Here is a 23,104-nt window from a genome sequence, read left to right on the forward strand (position 1 = left end):
AAGTCGGAGGGGCCCCAGGGCCAGAGGGGAGGGAAGGTAGGCTATAAGCCTATCTACGTTGCACGGCGTGGTGAGGCCACCACCAGGGGGCGATACCGGGGCCACGGCCTTGGGGTGACAGAGGACGCCAGCTGCCTGGAAGCCTTGGGAGCCTTGGCCGGCCTCAAACCTTCACTGTAGTGTAGGGTAGGGGGCGAAAAAGAAGAGAGCCGCGCCTTTCCCTGCACCCCACCCAGTCAGCCCCGCCTCCCTGACCCCGCCCACCCCCGGCTCCGCCTCCACCCCCGCCCCGCCTCCGGCCGCGGCCCCTTCCTCCCGCAGCTGGTGCTGTAGGGCCGCGGAGCCGCGTCGCCGTCTCTATGGCAGGGGATCCGAGCGCAAAGGTGAGAAAGGCAGGGAGTGCGGGCGGCGGTGGGGCCTGGGCCGGGAGGTGGGGGGGCGGAGGCCAGGCCAAGCCTTCCACACGTCCATTCCACCCTCCAAGCTGGGCCAGGCCTTTCTCATCGCCAAGGCTCCCGGTCCCGCATAAAGGCTCTGGAGGGGCGCGGGCCAGGCCTCGGGTGGTGCTGGGCGCAGACCCGCCGCCACCTCGGAGTGGGGGACCCGCGCGGGGCGGGGACCCGCGTGGTGAACAGTGTTCCCTGGGATCTGGGTCACGTCTCCTGGCGTCCGGCGGGATCGAAGGAGAGCTTGTCCTCGAGCTGCAGCAGTAGAGACTGAGGTTAGATCTGAGGAGAGGGGAGACCCGCGGACGGTCCAGGATGGGGGATGGAGAGGGTAGCGGGGATGAGGGGCTCTCGGGCCAGAAGAGGCAGCCATCCTACTGGGCAGAGGGGGATGCCGCCTATCTAAGCAGGTGGACATCTGGGATGAAGGTCGAGAGCCTGCTGATCCAACATCGATCCTGTTTGGGGGAGGAGGTGTCTCCCCTCCTCAGTTTCTTCAGCCCTAGGATCTAATAGTCGGAAGGTGACCAGAGTTCAGGGGGCTGGCCCTGGGCAGGAACCCAAACTATGGAACCTGGGGGTGGAGTGTGGGGTGTGGACTGGAGACCTTGAAACCTTGTCGCTACTGGGGGAGGGAGGGCAGCAGCTCCGCCCCCATTTAGCCCCGCCCTCCCTCCCAACAGGTTAAATGGGGGCTGAGAGCCCCTGCCCAATGCTCACATGTAGAACAGCAGTATACACATGGGAGTAGAGCAGTGCTAAGTTACACGTTTCATTCCATCTTTCCATTGCTAAAGCTAGGAGCCTCCTTCTTCCTGGGCTAGGTACCCCCTCAGTCTTTTGCAGAGAGGCCATCCCATCTAAGCATCCGAGGTCAGATGCCTCCCCACATTGCTAAACACACACACACACTTGGAATCTGGCCTTAAAATTGGGACTTTCAGGAAGGGAGGCAGGATCTGCTCTGCACCTCAGTGGACACTGGCAGCCTCCAAGCCTGCAGTGAGAACTGGACCCCTGTTTGTGCATAATGCTTGTCTCTGAAAACATGTAATGGTGTGTTTGAGCACTGTGTGAACACACATGTAATTGACCTGTGAGCATGAACATGCCTGACCTACTGTATCCGTGGGTTTGTGTGCATGTCCCTACATATATGTGCTGGACCTTTCTGTGAGTAGGTGTACAATCCTTCATATGCACATGTGTGGGTTTATAACCCTCCTTGTCAATCTCTAAGGCTGTGTGACCTGCTGAATGAATAGATGTGAATGTGTGAATACAACCTTATTTGTCATTTTGCATGAACACATCTGGCAGGCCCTTGATAGGACATATGCATGCACTAACCTCTGTGTGAATGTATGTATGCATGACTCTCCAGTGAGTACATGTGTTCACAGCCCTTCTGTGAACATGTGTTTATGTGGACCTATTGCGTGCACATCACCCCTCTCTGGACATGTGTGACTTTTGTCATGAACCACACTCTGAGTGGTTCCTCTCACCCTGGGGTGTGTTCTTCCTGCCCAATCCTAGGAACTGACCTCGCAGCCATAGCCCCCCCTCCCCCCCCCCCACACACACACTTCTGCACTAAGCAAATAGGCCCTAAAGATAAACAGGTGTGCCTCCACAGTGAGGGGTGGGGCATGGGCAGTTTGCTTGGGACTTCCTGCTGCCCAGCCCCCAGGCGAGGAGCTGATGCCCTTTCTGTGGTCCAAGGACCCTCTTCTCTCCACTCATACTACATTCTCCCCCTCTGGGCTCTGACCACTACAGTGCTGACCTTTACCTCTTAAACAAATGCTCCAAATTCCTGTTCTCCCTCTTGCCAGTTCCTGGTCCTTCCCCTCTCTTCAAGGCCACAGAGTTAATATTTGACCTGGAGAGGAGGGGAGAGGTCAGTGGCGCCTACGGTCCTGTCTGTGGGTGTCTGATGAGATTGGGTGGATCAGCCTTCCTTCACACCCAGCCCAATCTAGGAAGCCTTCAAGAGCCACCTCAGAGATCAGGTCTATTGCAGAGGTCACAGAAGGCCTGCCACCTATTTCCACCCCATCCCCAACTGGTTGGCTTGAGGGTCCAGGTGTGGGAATAGTCTCCAAGATGTGCCAGGGGATGTGGCCAAGAATTCAAGGATCTCATCATTCACCTTTTCCATGTAGCTTATGTTGATAAGCTGATAAGAACAGATATCAGTTGATAACTGATAAGAACAGATAATACACTTGATCTTAGCCAAAAGGCAGAGAAGCGATCATTCACCTTTTCCATGTAGCTTATGTCTCAATTAACTGGTCTTGCACATGGGAGCCTCCAGTACAGACTTTACACCAATGCAGCCAGGGGGGCCCAGATGGCAGCACTCCTGCCCCATGTCTATGAGTGCCTGTTTGCAGGTAGGGGCATGTGTGGATGCCTAGTCAGAGGGTACAGTACAGACTCGCATGGGCAGAGTAGAGATGTGCACCCCCTCAGAGAGGAATGCTGAGGAAGAGAAGTGTCTAATTAAAGAGAAATTCCAGAGGGAGCTCTCAGGCCAGGGAAAAGAAAAAACAAAGGGAAAACAGGACAAAATAAACAAAGGCCCATTAAAAGTCTCTGCCCCAGCCTTCTTGCATAAGGCACCCCCGCAGGCAGCCAGGACAACTGCTGCCCCAAGTTTGGTCTCATTGTTGGATGGAGAAGGCATTCTCCCTGAAAACAGAGCTCTAGTTGAGATGGAGGCCTAGCTTAGCTTCCTACTTGGTGAGAGGAGGGCCATTAACTTTGGGTTTGGGTTGGGAGGAGTCTAGGGTCTTGTAAGGAGAGCAAGTTCTGCCCAACTCGCACCAGAACAGAGAGGTAGACAGAGTCACAGTGAACTGATCCTGATGTGGGAGTTCTATAGGCCACCTCCCCCAGTACCCCTTGATGTCTGGGGGGTAATGCCATCTACCTTCCACCCACACATAGATCAAAGAGTTTTTTTCCTGTTTTTTCTTTAGAAAACGGACCTCAGAGAACCAAGACTAGTCCTTCTGTCGGGGCAGGGTGACCCCATCAGTGACCTACAACCCCTCTATGACCCCACAAGTTCCTCCCACCACGGAGTTTGTATATGATGCAGAAAGGCAGTGTGTGATATATCCCTCTCTCTGATCTCTAACCTGGGATTCCATGGCCACACAACCCTGTGATTCCATGTCCCCTCGATTCCAGGACCCTCCCTGGCCCCATGACCCCTGACCTTCCAAGTGACACCTCCCTGGGCCTTGACCCCCGTGACTGTTCTTCCCATCATCCCCTGTGATTCTGGCCTTGGCTCCCCTGGGGGGTCTTACAGGTCTGGGCCTCCCCAGGAAAATGTGGGGGAGGCTCTGGCCCCTCTTCCTGAGCTTCCTCACAGCCACTGCAGTCCCTGGACCCTCACTTCGGAGACCATCCAGAGAACTAGATGCCACCCCGCGGATGACCATCCCCTATGAAGGTTAGATCCCCCCACCCTCAAATTTTGAAAGACAGCAGGAGCCAGGTCTGGGAATAGAGAGGCAGCCCCAGGGCTGGGCTCACTGCTCCTGCTCTTCCCAGAGCTCTCTAGGACCCGGCATTTCAAGGGTCAAGCCCAGAACTACTCAACACTGCTACTGGAGGAGTCCTCTGCAAGACTGCTGGTTGGAGCCCGAGGTGCCCTGTTCTCTCTCAATGCCCGTGACATAGGAGATGGGGCTCACAAAGAGGTTAGCCCCTAGAACTTGGAGCACCCGGAAGGTCTCCAGCTTTATCCAGCTCCCTGGGAACCTCAATTTCCTAGAAGCCCTGCCAGCTTTCCATAGCCCCCTGATCAGATAGCACTGCCCTTCCCAAGCCAAGTCTCCTTTACCATTCAGTGCCACTCTTGAAACTTACCTATACCCCAGGTTCCTGCAGTCCTATCACTTGGTTCCATGGATAACGGTGAAAGACAAGGGTACTGGGGTCAGCACTTCAACCCATTCCCTTTCCCCATCTCCAGATCCACTGGGAGGCCTCCCCAGAGATGCAAAGCAAATGTCATCAAAAAGGAAAAAACAACCAGGTATGTGGTCTGCCCTGTCCCCAACTTCTTTCCTTTTCCTCTTCATTTGGGAATGTCAGGGTTGGTGGGGACACAGATGGAGAGGTATGGATCAGCCAGTCAGTTGCAACAACCACAACAAACATGTGAGTATAGCCAAAGTGGCAGGCCGTAGGTGCAGCACTTCTAATCCAAACATTTGGTGGCCTACCAGCTTGGCCTGTAGTAGCATCTTAATCTCTTCTGGGCTCCTGAATAATAATCATGAGAGTAATAAATAGTCTCTAGTAAATGTTAACTTAGCTGTTTTCTCTCCTAATTCTAAAATAACCCTATGAAATAGTCTTATCCTCCATTTTACAGATGAGAAAAATAGGTTTGGTCAAGGAATGCCATGGAGGAGTGGTAGTGAATTGTCAACTCTTTCTGGCTTAAGAACAAACAGGGTGTCTGCAAGGGTCCCATGTCTGGCTATGTAACAGATCCATATGGAGAGCTTCTTAAGAATATGCATTCCTAGGGGCGCCTGGCTGGCTCAGGCAGTAAAGTGTGTAACTCTTAATCTTGGGGTCATGAGTTCAAGCCCCACATTGGGCATAGAGATTTTTTTTTTTTTTTTGAGATTACTTTAAAAAAAGAAGAAGAAAAAACACAGTCCTGGCCCAAGGATTCTTTTTTTTTTTTTTTTAAGATTTTATTTATTTATTTATTTATGAGAGACACAGAGAGGAGAGGCAGAGACATAGACATAGACAGAGGGAGAAGCAGGCTCCTCACAAGGAGCCCACAGAGCTCAGGCAGCCCTATGTAGCTCAGTTGGTTGAGTATCTGACTCTTGGTTTCAGCTCAAGTCTTGATCTCAGGGTAGTGGGATGAAGCCCTGCATTGGGCTCCCTGCTCACCTTGGGCTTCTTGGGTTTCTGGGGCTCCTGCTCAGCAGGGAGTCTACTTCCCCTTTCCCACTCCCTCAGCTGCTCCCTCTCCCTTTGCTCCTCCACCCTCTCTGCCCCTCCACCCACTCAGTGCTCTCTTTCTCTCTCTCTCTCTAAAATAAAATAAATAAATCTTTTTTTTTTTAAATAAATAAATCTTTAAAGAGGCACCTCTAAGAGAGTCCATCAAAGGTGCCTGCTGATAGAGCATGCAGCATAGGTAGAAAGTGGGGCTGGTGAGGGAAGTGGAGCCCAGATCACAGAGGACTGTAAATGATCAACTGGGAGGATGGGTTTTATTCTGTGACAATGGGCACCCTCACCATTTGGTACTTTATAGACTCTCAAACTTTAATGTGTGCATGAAGCCCCTGGATATGTTATAAATGCAGATACTAACTCAGTAGGTCTGGGGAAGGCCCCAAGATTCGGCAATTCTAACAAGCTTCAAGAGGACACTGATCCTCCCAGTCCCCAAGCCATCCTTCAGATAGCAAGGCTTGAGGAGAACATTTCCCAAGGCATGTTCTAAGGAACACTAATTCTTAAAAGAAAGGTTTAATGGTCACATAAGTTTGGGAAGTGCTATATGCTCAATTCTACAATGCACAGCAATATCCTTAAGGCTCTGAAAAGTCCCCTGGAAAGGCAAGCTTTAGCCATGGTTCTCAACTTATTTGACCACAGAATTCCTCCCTGACCCCTCTTTTTTTATGTAAACAACTTAGGGAAACACTACTAGAGGAATATTAATCCAGTCTCAAGCACTAGATGGATTAAAATAGAGTGAGTCTGGAGGCAGGAAAGGCAATGGGAGTTGGTGACATCATGGGGTCAGAGGAGGGAGGCCTGAACAGGCTAGTGGAGAGGAGGGACAGATATACCCAGGGAGGGAATGGGATGAGACAAAGAGGTCTTCATGGATTCACACCCTGGGTAGCAGGCAGGAGGAAAAATCACTAACAAGGCAAAGAAGTCAAGAGGGGCTTAGCTTATAGCAGTTAATGGGCAAAGAAAGGCAGTGTGGCTAGAGGGGTGAGGGGGTGAGGAAGAGGCAGAGGCCTTTCATGCAGGGCCAGACGTGGTGGGACCCTATGCTTAGGACTCTGGTGAGCCACTGAAGGTTTTTAAATACAGCAGTGACGTGAGTTGGTTTATATTTTTAAAATATGCCTTGGAAAGTGGGTTGCCAGAGGAGATGATTGGTAGAGCATCTCTGAAAGGAGACTCCAGACAATGGTAACAGCAGTCCCCTTTGAAGCCAACAAGGCTAAAAGGAGATCCTCTGTTTACAGCCTATCCCTTTGTACCTTTTGAATTTTATACTGTGTACTTATATTCCTCATTCGCTGCATAAATTAGTAGCTTTTATAGTCACAGCGGCTTGGGAGAACAGTCAGGCAATCTCTACATTTATCCAGGGAAGAGGGGACAGCGGTAATGTGGACTAGGGTGGTGGAGGTGGAGGGGAAGTGGACCACGTGAGGAGACACTTACAGCAAAGAATCCTAGAGAAGGACCAAACATGGGGGTGAGAGAATGGAAGGCATCAAGGATGACTCCTCGTATCTGGACTGAGTAATAGGATGGATGGATGAAGTGAGGTGGGAAGGACTGGATGAACAGGTTTAGGAGGGAAGGTACAGGTTAGGGAGGAGGGAGTAAGCTTGGTTTGTGAGTTGGTGAGTTTGATTTTTCCGTGGGCTATCAGGTGGAGAGATGGCCAGAACATGGGGATTGATTTGGTAGTGTCACCCCAGAGGGAGCGTGGGGACTCCAGGACTGGGGGGCACTGATGAGAAGATGTGAGAGAAGCATTCCAGGGTAGCGGGGAACCTGGGTTGGGGAGCCAGGACTGGGGATGTAGAGGACTGCCGGAAATGTAGGAGAAGCTGGCAAAGTGTTTCAGATCATCCTAACAGTGAGAGAGCAGAGAGAAGAGGGGTCTTGCCACTGGGAAGCCAAAGGACAGTGAGTTTCAGGGAATATTCTGTGTTCTGGGCAGTGAGCAGGCCCTTTGGAATCTCTGAAAGAACCATGTCCCGTGGGAGGGGGCAAGAGGCGGACTACAAAGCTGGATTGACGGGCAGCCCCGGTGGCGCAGCGGTTTAGTGCCACCAGGATGTGATCCTAGAGACCTGGGATTGAGTCCCACATCAGGCTCCTTGCATGGAACCTGCTTCTCCCTCTGCCTGCCTCTCTCTCTCTCTCTGTCTCATGAATAAATAAATAAGATCTTAAAAAAAAAAAAAAAAGCTGGATTGATTAATGGAAAAGGTCTCACAGCCCTCCCCCACCTACTCCATAGACGGAATGCTTCAACCACGTGCGATTCCTTCAGCGGCTCAATGCTACCCACTTCTATGCATGCGGGACTCATGCCTTCCAGCCCCTCTGTGCAGCCATTGTGAGTATGCCTGCCCCAGCCCTGATTGCTGATTCCAGGCCACAACCCCTCATGTCCTCCAGACCACTGACTTCTGGCCCCATATTTCCCCAGGATGCTGAGGCCTTCACCTTGCCAACAAGCTTTGAAGAGGGGAAGGAGAAATGTCCTTACGACCCAGCCCGTGGCTTCACAGGCCTCATCATTGGTGAACATGCTCTCCTCCCCACCTTAGCTCCTCCTCTACCAGCATGCTGTTTGCGGGGGCATGGATCTCATTGCTAGGACTTGCCACCCATGTGTATTATGCGCCTTGTTGTATGTGACATGTCTGTCATGCTTGGCATGTCTCTGCTCCAGATGGAGGCCTCTACACAGCCACCCGGTATGAATTCCGGAGCATCCCTGACATCCGCCGGAGCCGACACCCACACTCCCTGAGGACCGAGGAGGCTCCGATGCACTGGCTCAACGGTCAGGAGGATGAGGCACAGGATGATGGGGGGCAGGGGACTATTTCTTCATCTTTCCTCCCTTGGGCAGTTGACCATCCCATCCCTAAACTCCCAGGTGAACCTGTCTATTCCTGTGTGCTGCTGAGCGAGGGGTAGTAGTGGAGGGGATCCCCAGCCTGTCTGAGGCCACTTAAACTGCCTAACCCACAGATGCTGAGTTTGTGTTCTCTGTCCTGGTGCGGGAGAGTGAGACTAGTGCAGTGGGTGACGATGACAAAGTTTACTACTTCTTCACGGAGCGTGCCACTGACGAGGGCCCCAACAGCTTTGCTCAAAGCCGCAACAGCCACCGTGTGGCCCGTGTAGCCCGTGTGTGCAAGGTGAGTAGGACCAAGTTCAGGGCAAGAGTGTAGAAGCTGAACCCCTGAATCTGACCCCTGACTCTGTGCCCCTATCTCTTCAGGGAGACCTGGGAGGAAAGAAGATCTTGCAGAAGAAGTGGACCTCCTTCCTAAAGGCACGTCTCATCTGTCACATTCCACAGTATGAGATGCTACGTGCTGTCTGCAGCCTGAATGCTGACACCTCAGCCCACACGCACTTCTATGCGGCTTTCACACTGACCACACAGTGGTGAGTGCAGGGATAGTGGGGAGATAAGGAACTGGGGACAGCACGAGGGTTAGAGCAGAGGTCAGTGAGGATACGAGAGGATCCCTTGTGGGGACGGCTGGCTGCTGAGAGAATTTCGGGTACACCCAGCTAACCTGGGGCCAGAGGCCACAGTGGCCTACTGACCCTTAAGAGAGGCCCTAAGGCCTAGAGCTGGGGCTGGCCAGGGTAGCAGTGGGCTCCAGACTCAGTGTGGGTAGCAAGTCCCACTCAGTGTGACTCAACACCTTTCCTTATGTCCCTTCCTAGGAAGACCTTAGAGGCCTCAGCCATCTGCCGCTACGACCTGGCCGAGCTGCAGGCTGTCTTCGCAGGTCCCTACATGGAATACCAGGATGGTGCCCGGCGCTGGGGCCGCTATGAGGGTGGGGTGCCGGAGCCCCGGCCTGGCTCAGTGAGTCCCCAAGTCTGGGGTCAGCACTGGGTAGACAGAACCCTGGGAGGGCAGAAGGATCTAGCCTTGGGGCTGATGGGGGTTGGGCAGGCAGTAGATTGCTGAGGCTCACCACCTCTGTCCGCCCCCCACCCACCCCAGTGCATCACAGATTCATTGCGCACCCGCGGCTACAACTCATCCCAGGATTTGCCGTCCCTGGTCCTGGACTTTGTGAAGTTGCACCCACTGATGGCTCGGCCCGTGGTGCCCACACGCGGACGGCCCCTGCTGCTCAAGCGCAGTGTGCGCTATACACACCTCACAGGGACACCTGTCACCACGCCTGCCGGGCTCACCTATGACCTGCTGTTTCTGGGCACAGGTACTTCTGATCCTCGGTCTGAGCCCTTTGCTAACTGAGTCCTTGATCTTCGTTGACCGCTAATCCCCTGGATGCTTTGATCATGAAGCCCCGGTGACCATTGATATTGATTCTTCAATGAACACTCACTACTGGCCCTTGGTAACTGCTGACTCCTGTCACCAAACACAGTGACATTTGGCCCTGATCACTAATGCTTCTGAATCCAATAATTTCTGCCATGACTAGCCCAGAGTTCCCAGTGCCCTGAGTAACTGCTACTGGCTGAAGCCTTGTCCCTGACCTCATGACTCCCAAGCTGCTCCCATTAGGCTATTACAGGAGGCCTAAACCAGATTCCACTATTTGGTTCTGATCCTCTGTTCTCTCCATACCAGCTGATGGCTGGATCCACAAGGCTGTGGTGCTGGGCTCTGGAATGCACATTATCGAAGAGACGCAAGTATTCAAGGAGCCCCAGTCTGTGGAAAATCTGGTCATCTCTCCAATGCAGGTAGCCTCTGACTCATGACTTTCAATATGGCCTTACCAGAATAGGGGGAAGTAGATGGCTGGGCAGTGACCATGTGTGTCTGTAGGTGGGAGTTGAGGGTGTTGCCAACCAGCTTTCCTCTCTGGCTCCCAGCATAGCCTCTACGTGGGGGCCCCTAGTGGAGTCATCCAGCTACCACTGTCTAGCTGCTCCCGCTATCGCTCCTGCTATGACTGCATCCTGGCCCGGGACCCCTACTGTGGCTGGGACCCCAGCACCCATGCCTGCACCGTATTCAACAGGTCCCAAGGTAGCAGGTGAGAAGTGTGGCAAGGGAGGTGAGGGTCCCCGGTAAGCAGGGGATCAGGGCCTGCCAGCTGTAGGGAAAGTGGGGGCAGCTGTTGGTGACAGCCTCCTAGGCCCTGCCACTAGGGAACACTAAAGCTCAGTCCTCCTGTTCCTGTGTCCAGGACAGCACTGATTCAGGACATGGAGAGAGGAAACCGAGGCTGTGAAGGCAACAGGGACACAGGTAGGTGATCTCCATGGATGTATGTAGGCCTGGCTGCACAGCCTGGCCTCTTTACATTTATTGCCATTTGTCTGCCAGTGTGTGTCTCTGAATGGCTGTGTCTGTGGGCTTTCAGCAAGGACGTCCCAGCAGAGTTTGGCACAGAGTAAGTGCTTCACAGATAGTTGTTGCCTTAAAAAATCATAAATGAGGAGACAGGCTCAAGACATGAAGTTTTCTATCACTTCTGGAGCTTATAGCCAAGGGAGAGGGTGGTACAGACAATTAAATGAGCCAGCAAGTAATTATTTTCATTGGTTTTTGTTACAAAAGGAATACTTGCAACTATGACAAGTGTTTGAGGATAATGGGTACTTCCCTAAGGAAAATCAGATGACTGAGCTGATGCCTGGAGAGTAAAAGTTAATAGTCACAGCTAACGTGTACTGAGTACTTGCTCCAGGCACCGACTGACCACACACACATAGTCTCTCTCAGACTCACAACATTCCTGGGAGGCAGGTGTCACAATCCCCATCCCCTCGAGAGGCAATGTCTCTGAGGTACAGAGAGAATAGGTAAACTGCCCAAAGTTAGTAAGCTATTAAGTAGCAGGGTCAGAATTCAAACCTGACCCCAAGCAGCCTGACTTGAGTTTATGCTTTTCATCACTGCTGTGTTCTTTCCTCCAAAGGAACCAGTAGAGGGCATAGAAAGTTGGGGGGGGGATACACCCAAGCAGAATGAACGGCAGCAGATGAGCTTAATGTGTTTGAGAAGGGGCTGGAGAAGTGGGCAGGGACCATGTTAAGGCAGGGGAGAGGCCTAATCAGTATGGTGTTTTTAAAAGGCTACCTCGGGCAGCCCGGGTGGCTCAGTGGTTTAGCGCCTGCCTTTGGCCCAGGGTGTGATCCTGGAGTCCCAGGATTGAGTCCCACGTCGGGCTCCCTGCATGGAGCCTGCTCCTCTCTCTCTCTGTCTCTCAAGGAATAAATAAATAAAATCTTTAAATAAAATAAAAGGCTACCCTCATTGCTCATAGAGAATGGATTAGATATGGGCCAGAGTGGGCCAGCTTCCCCAGTTTGGGAAGGAGAGAAGTGAACAGGTCTGAGACGGATTCTGGAAGCAGAATCTTGGTGAGGGTTAGATACAAAGGTGAGAAGCAAGAGAGACTCCTCCCCAGATTTCTCTGCGATTTAAGCAGCTGAGTAGCTCATGGTACCATTCGCTGCTCTGACAATTCAAGGAAAAGACCTGGTATCATTTGGAAGGGAGGCTCTGGCCTTAGTTCCTATGCCATGTCCAAGAGGCCTCTTATGGAGATGCCCTGCAGGTGAAAGATGTTCAAGTCTGACAGGAGAGAACTCTGCTAGAAGTCGAGATTATGAATCACTGGCAGATTGCAGGAATTGAAACCACTGGGTGGTTGCAAACCTTATGTGGGAACATGAGGTGCAGGAGACCTTGGTTAGATGTCACCGTGATTCCAGTTCCTGTGCTTGGTGCCAGAGATACTGACAGTGAACCATCTGGTGTGCTATCTCCAGTGCCTTCCCTGAGATAGACAAGCATTGACTACTCCTGTCTCTCACCCACCCTTCCAGGGCCACCACCACCACTGAAAATGCGCTCTGTGCTCCGAGGTGATGATGTCCTTCTGCCCTGTGACCAGCCATCCAACCTGGCCCGGGCCTTGTGGCTGCTCAATGGAAGCATGGGCCTAAGCGACGGGCAGCACGGCTACCGTGTGGGTGTGGACGGGTTGTTGGTGACAGACATACAGCCCGAGCACAGTGGCAACTATGGCTGCTATGCTGAGGAGAATGGCCTCCGTACCCTCCTGGCCTCCTACAGTCTCACAGTCCGGCCAGCCACTCCTGCCCCAGCTCCACAAGCCCCTGCCATGCCTGGGGCACAGCTGGCACCTGACATAAGGCTGCTCTATGTGCTAGCCATTGCTGCACTTGGGGGCCTCTGCCTCATCCTAGCTTCCTCCCTCCTCTACGTGGCCTGTCTTCAAGGAGGCAGACGAGGACGTCGAAGAAAATACTCTCTGGGTCGGGCTGGCCGGGCAGGGGGCTCTGCTGTGCAGCTGCAGACTGTTTCAGGCCAGTGTCCTGAAGAGGAAGATGAGGGCGATGATGGCGAGGGGGCTGGGGGCCTGGAAGGTGGCTGCCTCCAGATCATCCCTGGGGAGGGAGCCCCAGCCCCCCCGCCTCCACCACCCCCACCCCCACCGGCTGAGCTGACCAATGGGCTGGTGGCTCTGCCCAGCCGGCTGCGCAGGATGAATGGCAACAGCTACGTGCTCCTGAGGCAGAGCAACAATGGAGTGCCAGCAGGGCCCTGCTCCTTTGCTGAGGAGCTCAGCCGCATCCTGGAGAAAAGGAAACACACACAGCTCGTAGAGCACCTGGATGAGAGCTCTGTCTGAGCCCAGCCTCCTAGGACAATGCTCTTCCAAGCCAGCCTGTCTGCTCCAGGGTGGGCTGCTGCTTCCCCAACACAGCCACTCTACCTTCACCCCCCCAACTCCAGGCCCTTCTCCCAACTTTTTGATGTCCCTGTAGGGCTGGCAGAGTCAGGCCCAGCCAAAGCCCCCTCCTCAGTCTTCACAGACCCATCTGTGAGCAGCCCAGGCCAACCGGTGCTCCTCAGAGGTGGGTACTCCCTCAAGGCCTGGTATTCTGTAGACCCAGTCCCAGGTCCTATTCCTTTAACCCAAATACTTGGGAGGAGAGGAGGCCATCCTCCTGCCCCCTATTTGTCTGCTCCAACCCTTCCTCTTTCTCCCAGGCAGGGCTCTGCAGATCCAGATGACCTCAACATCACCACCCTCTGCATGGCCTCTGTGCTGGATGGTCCCGAAACCAGACCTCTGCCAGCCACCAGAGCCACCTGAGCCCTGCGCACATTCACACGTGCACATGGATGAATGTCTGTCAGCTGGGCTGCAGGGCCCCCACCCCCATTTCCTGGTGCATTCCTGTTTCATCTCCCCTGGACTTTGGGTACCCTTCCAATTGCCACATCCCATCTTATCTAGTCCTGTCCCCTAGTTCCAGCCCCATGTGGTGACTTCTTTGGCAAGAGCTTGGGAACAGGCCAGCCTGGGGAAGGAAGACTGTGTCATTCCCCTCTCCTTAATGTGCAGCCCTCGTGAGTCAGCCTCCCTACCCCGTTGGTCATCTCTCAAGGGTGACAGAGCCCCAGGCATGTCCCTTCATGCACATGTGCTTACATTTCCACATGCATTTCTGAGCCTCCCTTTGCTGCCTCGGACCTGTGTCTGTTGGGTTTGGTCCATGGACATTTCAGAGGGAGAGCCCTCTCCCGTTCAGCTGTCCTCTCAGACAATTCCCCAGGACGGGTGACCAACACTGCAATGAGCCAGTCTCTCTTTTGGGGACCAAGCATTTGCTACCCCTAGACCAGAGCAGGGGGAGGAGATCTGATGTCTCACCTGGCACATGAAGCCCGTTCTTGGAACTATGCAAAGGGCAGAGGCTGGGAGTTTGGATGCTTGGCTCCCATCCCTGTCCTACCTCACCGGGGCACTTTCAGGGTCCAGGGGCCTCTGAAGTCTCCAGGCCCATATGGGACAATCAAATCCTGACTGAGTTCCCCCATTCCCCTTGGGTGAGGATGACTGTTATTTTTGTAGCTGAGAACGTGGAATCCCCACGGATTTTTACTGCCCTTCACCCAACTTCTCCCACCTCCACCCCACAATGAATGTATTTATTGTGAGAACGGCTACACTTCTTTATGAATGCCCCCACTAAACCACCTAGGTGGGCAGAACAGGCATGTGACAGAGTGGGGAGCCTGGGCTCAGCTCCTCCCCCTCCTGTTGGTTAATAAATACCCTCTTTCCCCACAGCTATGTGTGTTCCGCTTGGTCTAGACTGGCCTTCCTGATCACTAGGCTTCTGAGCCTATGGAAACAGTGCTGCAGGGTTGGTTCTGCTCCCCATAAAACCATTTGCAGAGAAAACTGGGATCCTCAGCTTCCATTTGGCTGCTCCAGGCAGGTATATAGGTCTTTACAAGGCTCTCATTATTCACTGATCAGGATGGTAAGAGCATGACAAATTATAACCGTTTAAGAATTCATACAAAGCTTTCTAGGTTTTTACCTCCTGGCTCTTTTCCTTACCATTCCACTCCTCTGTTTTAGCTAAGTCTAAAAGATGCTCCCTGTTTATCAGTTCTCTTGCTCACCTCCAAGAAGCTTTCAGTACCTCCCCTCACCTATCAAGAGACAACATGAATTCATTTCTGCAGAGGGGCCTTGGAGAGTAGTTGGGATCAGGGCAAGCTTATTACCAGGGATCTGGCCTGAGAATCACTCTCCAAGGGTCAGTACTAGATTAATCACGTGGCCTTTGGTACTAACCATCCTGAAGGGTCGTATGTTCCATTTCTGATTTTAGGAAAATGAAAAGTGGGGTTATATTTAAAATCTACACATATTTTTGAAGACCTCAAGTGTAACCTTGGGCAAGTTTATTAACCTTACTTTTCTAATCTAAACACTCAGACAGCTATAAAATGGTTATCCTAATGCCAGGTTCACAGCACAGTATAAGGGGCTAGCTAGCTCTCTAGCTCAATGGTTGTAGAAAGAGGGCATTGGGGACTCTTCTGAAGCCAACCTTGAAACCCCTCACCAGGATTTGAGATCACTCTTATCAATCTGGATTTCAGAAATAAATGCCTGCAATATCCTTGAATGGTCAGATTTCAGGGATGTCAAACAGGGAAGAATTAGGAGACTAACAAAGTCACTGCCCCTCCTCCTGAGCAATGAAGAGCTCTTTATCCCAAGCAAAAGCTTTGGCGTCAGTGTCTCTTTTGGGGGGCTCCATCTGCCTGCGTGGGCTTGGAATTCCTCTGAAAGAGGAAGAACCACTTCCACTGAGGTAAGAGTCCAGAGCCCGAGATTGTAGTTGGTGGGGCAACTCTTTACGGCACTTGCGCCTGGGCTAGCGCAGCATCCTGGACTTCTCGCGGGCGTAGCCCACCCAACATTGTCGGTTTGTTGGTGAAGGGGTGCCACTGGCCCTGGATGCTAGGACTGTCAGTGTGGAAGGGCTTGCGGATGCGGATCACATCCAGGCCCGACTGGTTCGCCAGCTTCTGCACCAGCGTCGCAATCTCCTCGACTGACTTGCAGTGGATGCTCTCCTCGCGCACTGCCCCATTAACTGGACAAAGGGACGGGGTCGGGGAGAGAAAGCGGATGGATCAGGAGTCAGAGCAGAGAGAAGCGAGCCGGCCGAGTCTCCCCTCGACCCCGCCCCCATGCCGCCCTCCAACCCCCGTCCCGCCCCACTCACGGTATTCGGCCACTACTCTGGGCACACAGCACGGCCTCGAGTTCACGTATATTACGACCCCCGGGTTCCGTCGCGCGAAGTCGGCCACCTCCCGTTCCACGAACTCCCTGAAGAAGCCGAGAAGAATAAGCACAGAGACCCGACCCTGGGCGACCTCTGCCCGGGGAGCACCCCGCGCCGTTCGCCTGGCTCACCTGGCACCGCGGGACGAGGGCGCATCGCGGCTGAGGTTAAAGCTGAGACGCTGCAACTGCTGCACGTACCGGCCCAGCCCGTTGTAGAGGACACTGGCCAGGAAGCGGCTCGGGGTCCCGCGCGCCGTCATAGCCACGGCGCTCCGGCAGCCCAGTCGAGCTTGGAGAGGCGGGGGCGGGACAAAGGCCCAAGCTTCCGGTTCCGGGAACACCCGCGCGCAGCAGTTTTGCTTCCGCGGTCACCGCGGGAGGCGCGCCAGTGACCCACGTTGTGGGCTAGAGTGGCGAGAGGAGGGTAGTGAGACGCGGTCAAGGTTGCGAGCAGCATACGTTCTGGCAGTAGCGCCGAGGGAGGACACGGTCGCGGGGGCGAAGTGAGCCGCCCGGTGGCGCTCTAGTCGTGGTGGGACCCCTTTGAGGGAAGGAGCGGCGAGGAGGGCCTCCGCTTGGGTTCTGGCGCATTGGAGCCCGGAACGACGCAGGCGGCAGTAGAGATGGGGACGGCGAAGAGATCTCCTGGCGGAGCCGGAGTGGTAAAGAGATGATCTAGAGAAAGCACAGCGGAGGGGGCAGTGTGGAGGGTCGTAGAGGTGAGGCGACGGCTGTACAGGGCACCGGACACGAAAGGCTCCTGTAGATGAGCGTAGATGTGAAGTAGCAATGCAGAGGGCCTGAAGAGGGTTCGAAGAGATATTTATGAGGGAGAAGTTGCAAGAAAGAAGTTACCTCGAGTGGGCTCTGTAGAGTGCTGTGCAGAGGATCCCTAGAGTCTGAGCTAGTAAAGGCACCCGAACCAGGGACTGAAGGCATTACAAACAGTGATTTCCTCGATTTCACTAGGAATGTGGGTACTCCTTCGAGGCGGGTACCCCCTCCGTATGCTGCTCCCCCTGCGTGCGGAGTGGATGGGTCGGAGGGGCCTGCCCAGAAGCTTGGCCCCAGGCCCTCCTCGCAGGCGTTACAGGAAGGAGGCTCTCCCAGCCTTGGAGGTACCAGTGTTGCCCGTAACTGCAACTGAAATCCGCCAATATTTGCGGGCACATGGGATCCCCTTCCAGGATGGCCACAGCTGCCTGCGGGCACCGAGCCCCTTTGTGAAGGCCTTGGAGCTCAAGGACCAGAGTGGTGCTACTGCTTCCTTCAGCCTTTTCATTGACAAGACCACAGGCCGCTTTCTCTGCATGACCAGCCTAGCAGAGGGGAGCTGGGAAGACTTCCAGGCCAGCGTGGAGGGGCGAGGGGATGGGGCGAGAGAAGGGATCCTGCTCGGTGAGGCCCCAGAAGCCGAGGACAGTGAGGAGGTCCGGAGGATCTGGGACCGAGCCGTACCTCTCTGGGAGCTGCCTGAGCCGGTGGAGGGCCAGCTGGCTCGTGTGATGTTTGGCCTTACCAAAGTGACTGATGACACGCTCAGGCGTTTCAATGTGCGGTATTTGTGGTCTGCTCGCAGCCTTGTCTTCCCTTGGCTCTCCCCTGGAGGTTTGGGATTACGAGGCCTGAAGCTACTAGGTGCCGAAGGCCAGGGAGACGGAGTGCAGTATAAGGAAACCACCATTCCCCGGCCTGGTGTCTACTACAATCTGTTTGGATTACCACTGATCAGTCGGCGAGATGTTGAGGTGGTATTGACGAGTCGTGAGCTGGACAGCTTGGCCTTAAACCAAGCCACAGGGCTGCCCACCCTGGCCCTGCCCCGAGGAATAGCCTGCTTACCCCCTGCCTTGCTCCCTTACCTCGAACAGTTTCGACGTATCGTGCTCTGGCTGGGAGATGACCTTCGGTCCTGGGAAGCTGCCAAGTTGTTTGCCCGAAAACTGAATCCCAAGCGATGCTCCTTGGTGCGGCCTGGGGACCAGCAGCCCCGTCCCCTGGAGGCCCTGAACCGAGGTTTGAATCTTTCTCGTATTCTGCGGACTGCCCTGCCTGCCTGGCACAAGTCTATCGTGTCTTTCCGGCAGCTTCGGGAGGAGGTGCTAGGGGAACTGTCAAATGTGGAGCAGGCAGCTGGCATCCGCTGGAACCGCTTCCCAGACCTCAATCGTCTCTTGAAGGGACATCGGAAGGGCGAGCTGACAGTCTTCACGGGTGAGCCCTTGGGAAATCACTGCTTGGGGTAAGAGGCAAAGGATCTGGTGACAGAAGCAAGTAGGATTGGGCCATGGTAAATGTTAAAGAGGATGTTTCTCCCTACTTTGAAGCCCTTGCTCCGGTCTTGGTTTTAAGGGTAGAACTTTCCTCCCTCACCCAGGTCTGTGTTCAACCCCCCTGCAGGGCCAACAGGCAGTGGAAAGACGACATTCATCAGTGAGTATGCCCTGGATTTGTGTACCCAGGGGGTAAACACACTGTGGGGTAGCTTTGAGATCAGCAACGTGAGACTAGCCCGAGTCATGCTGACACAGTTCGCTGTGGGGCGGCTAGAAGAGCAGTTGGACAAATACGACGAGTGGGCCGACCGCTTTGAAGACCTGCCTCTCTATTTCATGACTTTCCATGGGCAGCAGAGCATCAGGTGAGATTTCCGAGGCCTAGGGTTTTCAAAGAATGGGAGGGCAGAAGAACAAATCTCCAGCAGAATTTTCAGGAATGCTGGCTTCTCTGGTGGGAGACTGCTTGTGATTGACTCTTGAATTCATTGCCTCTTCCTCTTCCCAGGACGGTAATAGACACAATGCAACATGCAGTATACGTTTATGACATCTGCCATGTGGTCATCGACAATCTGCAGTTCATGATGGGGCATGAGCAGTTGTCCACAGACAGGTGATATTCTCTTGTCTCACTGGAACCCACTTGAACACACATGTCTTCTCAGGCAGCTGGCCCCTAGGCACACACTGTACTCTCTTGTTTTCTGACACGTGTGCTGGCACACACCACCCCATGTGTATTTTTGTCTTCAGACGTGTGGGCTGTGGCAGTGGGAAGTATAGATAGGGACCTAAGTGTGAGTCCTTGGGTAGAGTGGGGTCGTGGCGGTTTGTGGGGAGATGTGAATGAATCAGCAGTATGGGTATGTTCATGTCCTTTTGTCTGTGTCTGATAATGTCTTTACTTTGTTGGGGTTGGGACAGGATTGCAGCTCAAGACTACATCGTTGGGGCCTTTCGAAAGTTTGCAACAGACAATAGCTGCCATGTGACACTGGTCATTCATCCCCGGAAAGAGGATGATGATAAGGAACTGCAGACAGCATCAATTTTTGGCTCAGCCAAAGTAAGTGGCCTTTAGAGGAGCTCAAGCTTTGGAGAGTAGAGGGGGCAGGTGTGACCAGGCATGGCCTTTATTCAGCCTTAAATCATCTTGACTATCCACCTGGAAGAGGCAGGAGACAGAAGCCTCTGGGGCCATGACATAAGAAACACATGTACTAGGAATATAAAGGCTGATAATAGTTGGTCCTTTGCCCTCCTTGCCCTTTAGGAGTTCACATTGTCCCATGGGGAAAATAGACAGTGATTATAACTCTATATAAGAGCAACAAAGGTATTTGGGAAACAAGACATCTGGGTCAGCCTGGCACATCTGAGGAGACTTCCTCACCCAGTTGGGGAAAGGGTGTGTCAACAGAGGTTGGGTTGAGTTTTGGCTGACAGTTAGTGTTAAATAATCGAATAAACAGGAGGGCCTTCTGGGCAGCAGGACCAGCCCAATCCTGGAACTTCCAGGGATATGCTGAGGGCCTGTCACTCAATAGGCCTGGGCTGGGCACAGGGACTACAGGGTGAGGAGCACGAACTGTGCCACAATGGAACAAACATGGAGCTAGGGAAGAGAGTGACGCAGAAGTGGAAAGATGGTGGTTCTTTATGAGGATCAAGAATGGTCCCTGATGAACTGTGACATTTAGACCGAGACGTGAATGATAAGCTGGGGTTAAGTGAGGGTGGTAAGCTGTGGAGGAGAAGTGTTACCAGCAGAGGGAACAGCATGTACAAAATCTGGGGCAGCAGTGAGGTAGTCAAGGAACTGAAAGACTCAAGTGGCCCCAGCATCATGGTCAGTAGTCCCAGGAGCTTTTCCATTCTTCCCTGGACCTTCAGCCTTCCTTTCTGCTTTTCATGTCTTCTCACTGCTCCTTCCTCCTGCCCCCATTCCCCAGGCAAGCCAGGAAGCAGACAATGTTCTGATCCTACAGGACAGGAAGCTGGTAACTGGTCCAGGGAAACGGTATCTGCAGGTGTCCAAGAACCGCTTTGATGGAGACGTAGGTGTCTTTCCACTTGAATTCAACAAGAGCTCTCTTACCTTCTCCATACCACCCAAGAGCAAGGCGCGGCTCAAGAAGGTCAAGGATGACAACGGGCTTGTGACCAAGAAGCCGTCCTCTGGCAAAAAAGGGGCTGTGCCCCAGAATTCTGAGACTTGCTTGGGTCAGTCCCACCACCCCTATCAGCCAGACGTCTCCAAGCCCTCAAGGTGAAAGCAGTGCAGAGCTGAACACTGAAATGAGCCTGACAGGATAGGCTGGGACACAGACTTTCTTAGCCCTCTGCTAAGGCTATCTCTGTCCTGCAGTCCTAAGCTAAGGATGCTCTCCAGTCAGAGGAGCCTAACCTAGAGCAGAGTTCCATACTGAGAGAATTCAATTCAGCAAGAGAACTTCTGTGTGCCTGTACTGGGACTACAGCGCTGACAAGACAGATGAGGACCCTGCTTCCCTAGAACCTGCAGTCTGGTAAAGGAGACAAGAAGAGTAATAAACACAAAACGTGTTTTTTAGACAGTGAGATATACTATGAAGAAAAAAGTCATGCGATAATGCTTACAGGCTAGTTTAGATTAAGGTCTAAACAGGTATCTCTCAGCAGAGGACATTGGAGCTGGGGTCTAAAGAACTAGGACTGAGCCATGGGAACATCTGGAGAAAGAGCAATCCAAGCAGAGGGAAAATTAGACACAGAGGCCATGAGGTGGGAATGAGTAAATGGAGTTCAAAGCACTGAGTTCAGGCCCTCTGAACCTGGAAGGGAATAGAGGACTTGCCAAAACTCCAGTCTAGGTTTCTGGAGCCAAAGGCTGACACGGTGGGTACCAGACTCCTCTGCTGCCCACTCTGGACCCTGCCACGAGGTAGCACTCGCCACCATTGGATCCTAGGTGCTTGGCCCTGTAATATCAAGGCCCCAGAGGTGGAAGCTGGCCAGAGAGCCATGAAAGAAAACTGTGAGCTCAGAGTGCCTGCCACCTGGACAATGATTCCATGTTATGCTGCCTCAAATGATTGTAGAGCCTTTTCTAGTTTTACTGAAAAAAAATTTTTTTCCATTGCCTTTGTTTCTGTGTTTTTTCCTCTTTGTCCACCAGGTGTCTCCCCAGTCTATAACTGGATTTTCCTCTTGCTTCGAACTGGGAGTCTTTGAACTGTGTACTACAAGGAAGCAGGGGCATTAAAGGGCCTTGACCCTCATATCCCTCTACGTGTCTTCTTGGCTTAGGGATGACAGGATGGTGCCTCTTTATCCCTGTCTTCCCTGAGGATCTCCATGTGAAAGGTGTGGGTCACCAGGCCACATGCCTAGGCCTTCCTTCCCTGACCAGCTGTCCCTAGGTGATAGAAGCCACTCACTGACCTCTCAGTGTGGTATCATGCTCAGTGTCTTCTTATCTGGCTCCCCACCCACTTCCCTCATCCTTGTACACTCAGTGTTTCTCTTATGTTTGTATGTGTCAGAACTCCTGGGACTCTAAAAATGTAGAACCTAGGGCCTACTCTCCCCCCAATAAACACACACACAGACATTTTTAATTCTGGAGGTCTCAGAAAAGGTACAGAATTCCTCATTTTTAACAACTACTGAAGGAGATTGTAAAGTTAGAGACCTACTCAGAAATAGTCCCAAGGGAGACACTTTTCCCATCTCACTTACTCTGATATCCTAAAGTCCCATTTTCCCTTTAGATTTGCATGCAAGAATGGTCAGAATGCAAAATGTTGTGAGGAGGCTGGGGAGAAGGCTTTTGTAAGGATGGGCAGAGGAGGTTTCCTGCTGCCTTAAATTCTCTGGTCTACCTAAGAGGGCTGCCTCTGGGGCCCTGTAGAAGGCTCTGGGGTCTCTGGTCTGTTGTGAGGACTGACTACAATTATCTCCTGAAACAGACCCTGGAACAAAGCTGTTCTCTGGGGGAAGAACCTGGGGTGGAGGGAGGGGGTAGTTCCTCCAGGGCCTCCCTTCTTGGGGGTCTCTCCCAGACTGGCTGGAGCCAGGCCTCCTAATCCTGCAGTAATCATTCCCAGCCGCTGGCTGGTCTATGCCTCATCCAGGGTCTGTAACATTGAATGTCAGCCATGCCTTCCAGATGTACACCACCAGGTCATTCCTACCTCTAAGGATTCTGGTCTACTGGAAGGCCTGGTGTGTTCTCAGAAAATCCTTTAGCTATTTCCATTAGGGGACTTTTGTGAGGTCTCTGTGAATTGGGGATAGAAGGATAGATACGCACTTGCCTGTCTTGCTCCACCCTCCTAGCAGACATCCCCCCCCCACACACACACACACAAAGCACAAATCCGAATGATGGGAGAGGGGAAATTGACACTCCCCCAACCCCACCCCGTACACACACATTCCATTGCACACCTGTCTTAAACTCACATCAAGATTAGCCAAAAGTATGTCTAGAAGTCCCTGGAGCCTAGAAAGCAGTAGGGGATCCCTGGGTCCGGAATAAGGTCCCTGGTAGCCACTGTCCCTGTACCCAACCAGAGTGGATTGAGGCAAATTACCCGGGCTCTTTTTCCAATCGGATATTAATCACCCTGAGAGTTTAGGAAGGGCCTGGCCCAGCTGGGTCCAGCTGGATCTTCAGCCGTGTCTTCAGATTTAGTGTCGTTTTTTCAGCTTTCCAGTCGCTTCTTTACTGCAGGTGAGTTGGAGAAGAGATTAAATTCAC

General features: G+C 53.1%; 3 protein-coding genes and 1 pseudogene across 10 annotated transcripts; 2 read left to right on the top strand and 2 right to left on the bottom strand.

The window, feature by feature from the left end:
* Nucleotides 1-265: 265 nt before the first annotated feature.
* SEMA4G (semaphorin 4G) lies at nt 266-14,556 on the top strand. Of its 4 annotated transcripts, none has more exons than XM_038578546.1 (16): nt 266-383; nt 3,437-3,918; nt 4,020-4,168; nt 4,444-4,506; nt 7,726-7,824; nt 7,918-8,011; nt 8,164-8,277; nt 8,469-8,638; nt 8,722-8,891; nt 9,180-9,324; nt 9,466-9,688; nt 10,066-10,181; nt 10,314-10,477; nt 10,631-10,692; nt 12,279-13,334; nt 13,471-14,556. In XM_038578546.1, the coding sequence occupies exons 2-15, from the start codon at nt 3,795-3,797 to the stop codon at nt 13,106-13,108; spliced, it is 2,523 nt and encodes an 840-aa protein (XP_038434474.1). In that variant the 5' UTR covers nt 266-383; nt 3,437-3,794; the 3' UTR covers nt 13,109-13,334; nt 13,471-14,556. The 4 variants fall into 4 exon arrangements, with proteins under 4 accessions (XP_038434474.1, XP_038434475.1, XP_038434476.1 ...); XM_038578547.1 differs by lacking the exon at nt 266-383 and adding an exon at nt 550-721; XM_038578548.1 differs by lacking the exon at nt 266-383 and adding an exon at nt 851-969.
* On the bottom strand, nt 2,576-2,707 carry LOC119866627 (annotated as a pseudogene).
* Nucleotides 14,557-14,580: 24 nt separating the features above from the next.
* Nucleotides 14,581-21,483, top strand: TWNK (twinkle mtDNA helicase). Of its 5 annotated transcripts, none has more exons than XM_038578554.1 (6): nt 14,581-14,704; nt 17,953-18,295; nt 18,459-18,722; nt 18,866-18,973; nt 19,285-19,426; nt 20,313-21,483. In XM_038578554.1, exons 2-6 carry the CDS (start codon nt 18,039-18,041, stop codon nt 20,631-20,633), a joined length of 1,092 nt encoding a protein of 363 aa, XP_038434482.1. In that variant the 5' UTR covers nt 14,581-14,704; nt 17,953-18,038; the 3' UTR covers nt 20,634-21,483. The 5 variants fall into 5 exon arrangements, with proteins under 5 accessions (XP_038434482.1, XP_038434480.1, XP_038434478.1 ...); XM_038578552.1 differs by lacking the exon at nt 14,581-14,704 and having other exon boundaries at nt 16,396-18,295; nt 18,459-18,514; nt 18,613-18,722; XM_038578550.1 differs by lacking the exon at nt 14,581-14,704 and having other exon boundaries at nt 16,397-18,323.
* MRPL43 (mitochondrial ribosomal protein L43) lies at nt 15,150-16,411 on the bottom strand. The gene is made up of 3 exons (XM_038578560.1): nt 16,211-16,411; nt 16,017-16,123; nt 15,150-15,884 (listed from the first exon to the last, which is right to left on the bottom strand). Exons 1-3 carry the CDS (start codon nt 16,339-16,341, stop codon nt 15,643-15,645), a joined length of 480 nt encoding a protein of 159 aa, XP_038434488.1. The 5' UTR covers nt 16,342-16,411; the 3' UTR covers nt 15,150-15,642.
* Nucleotides 21,484-23,104: the final 1,621 nt, after the last annotated feature.

The sequence above is a fragment of the Canis lupus genome, chromosome 28 (genome assembly GCF_011100685.1).
Source record: "Canis lupus familiaris isolate Mischka breed German Shepherd chromosome 28, alternate assembly UU_Cfam_GSD_1.0, whole genome shotgun sequence".
Taxonomy (NCBI): domain Eukaryota; kingdom Metazoa; phylum Chordata; class Mammalia; order Carnivora; family Canidae; genus Canis; species Canis lupus.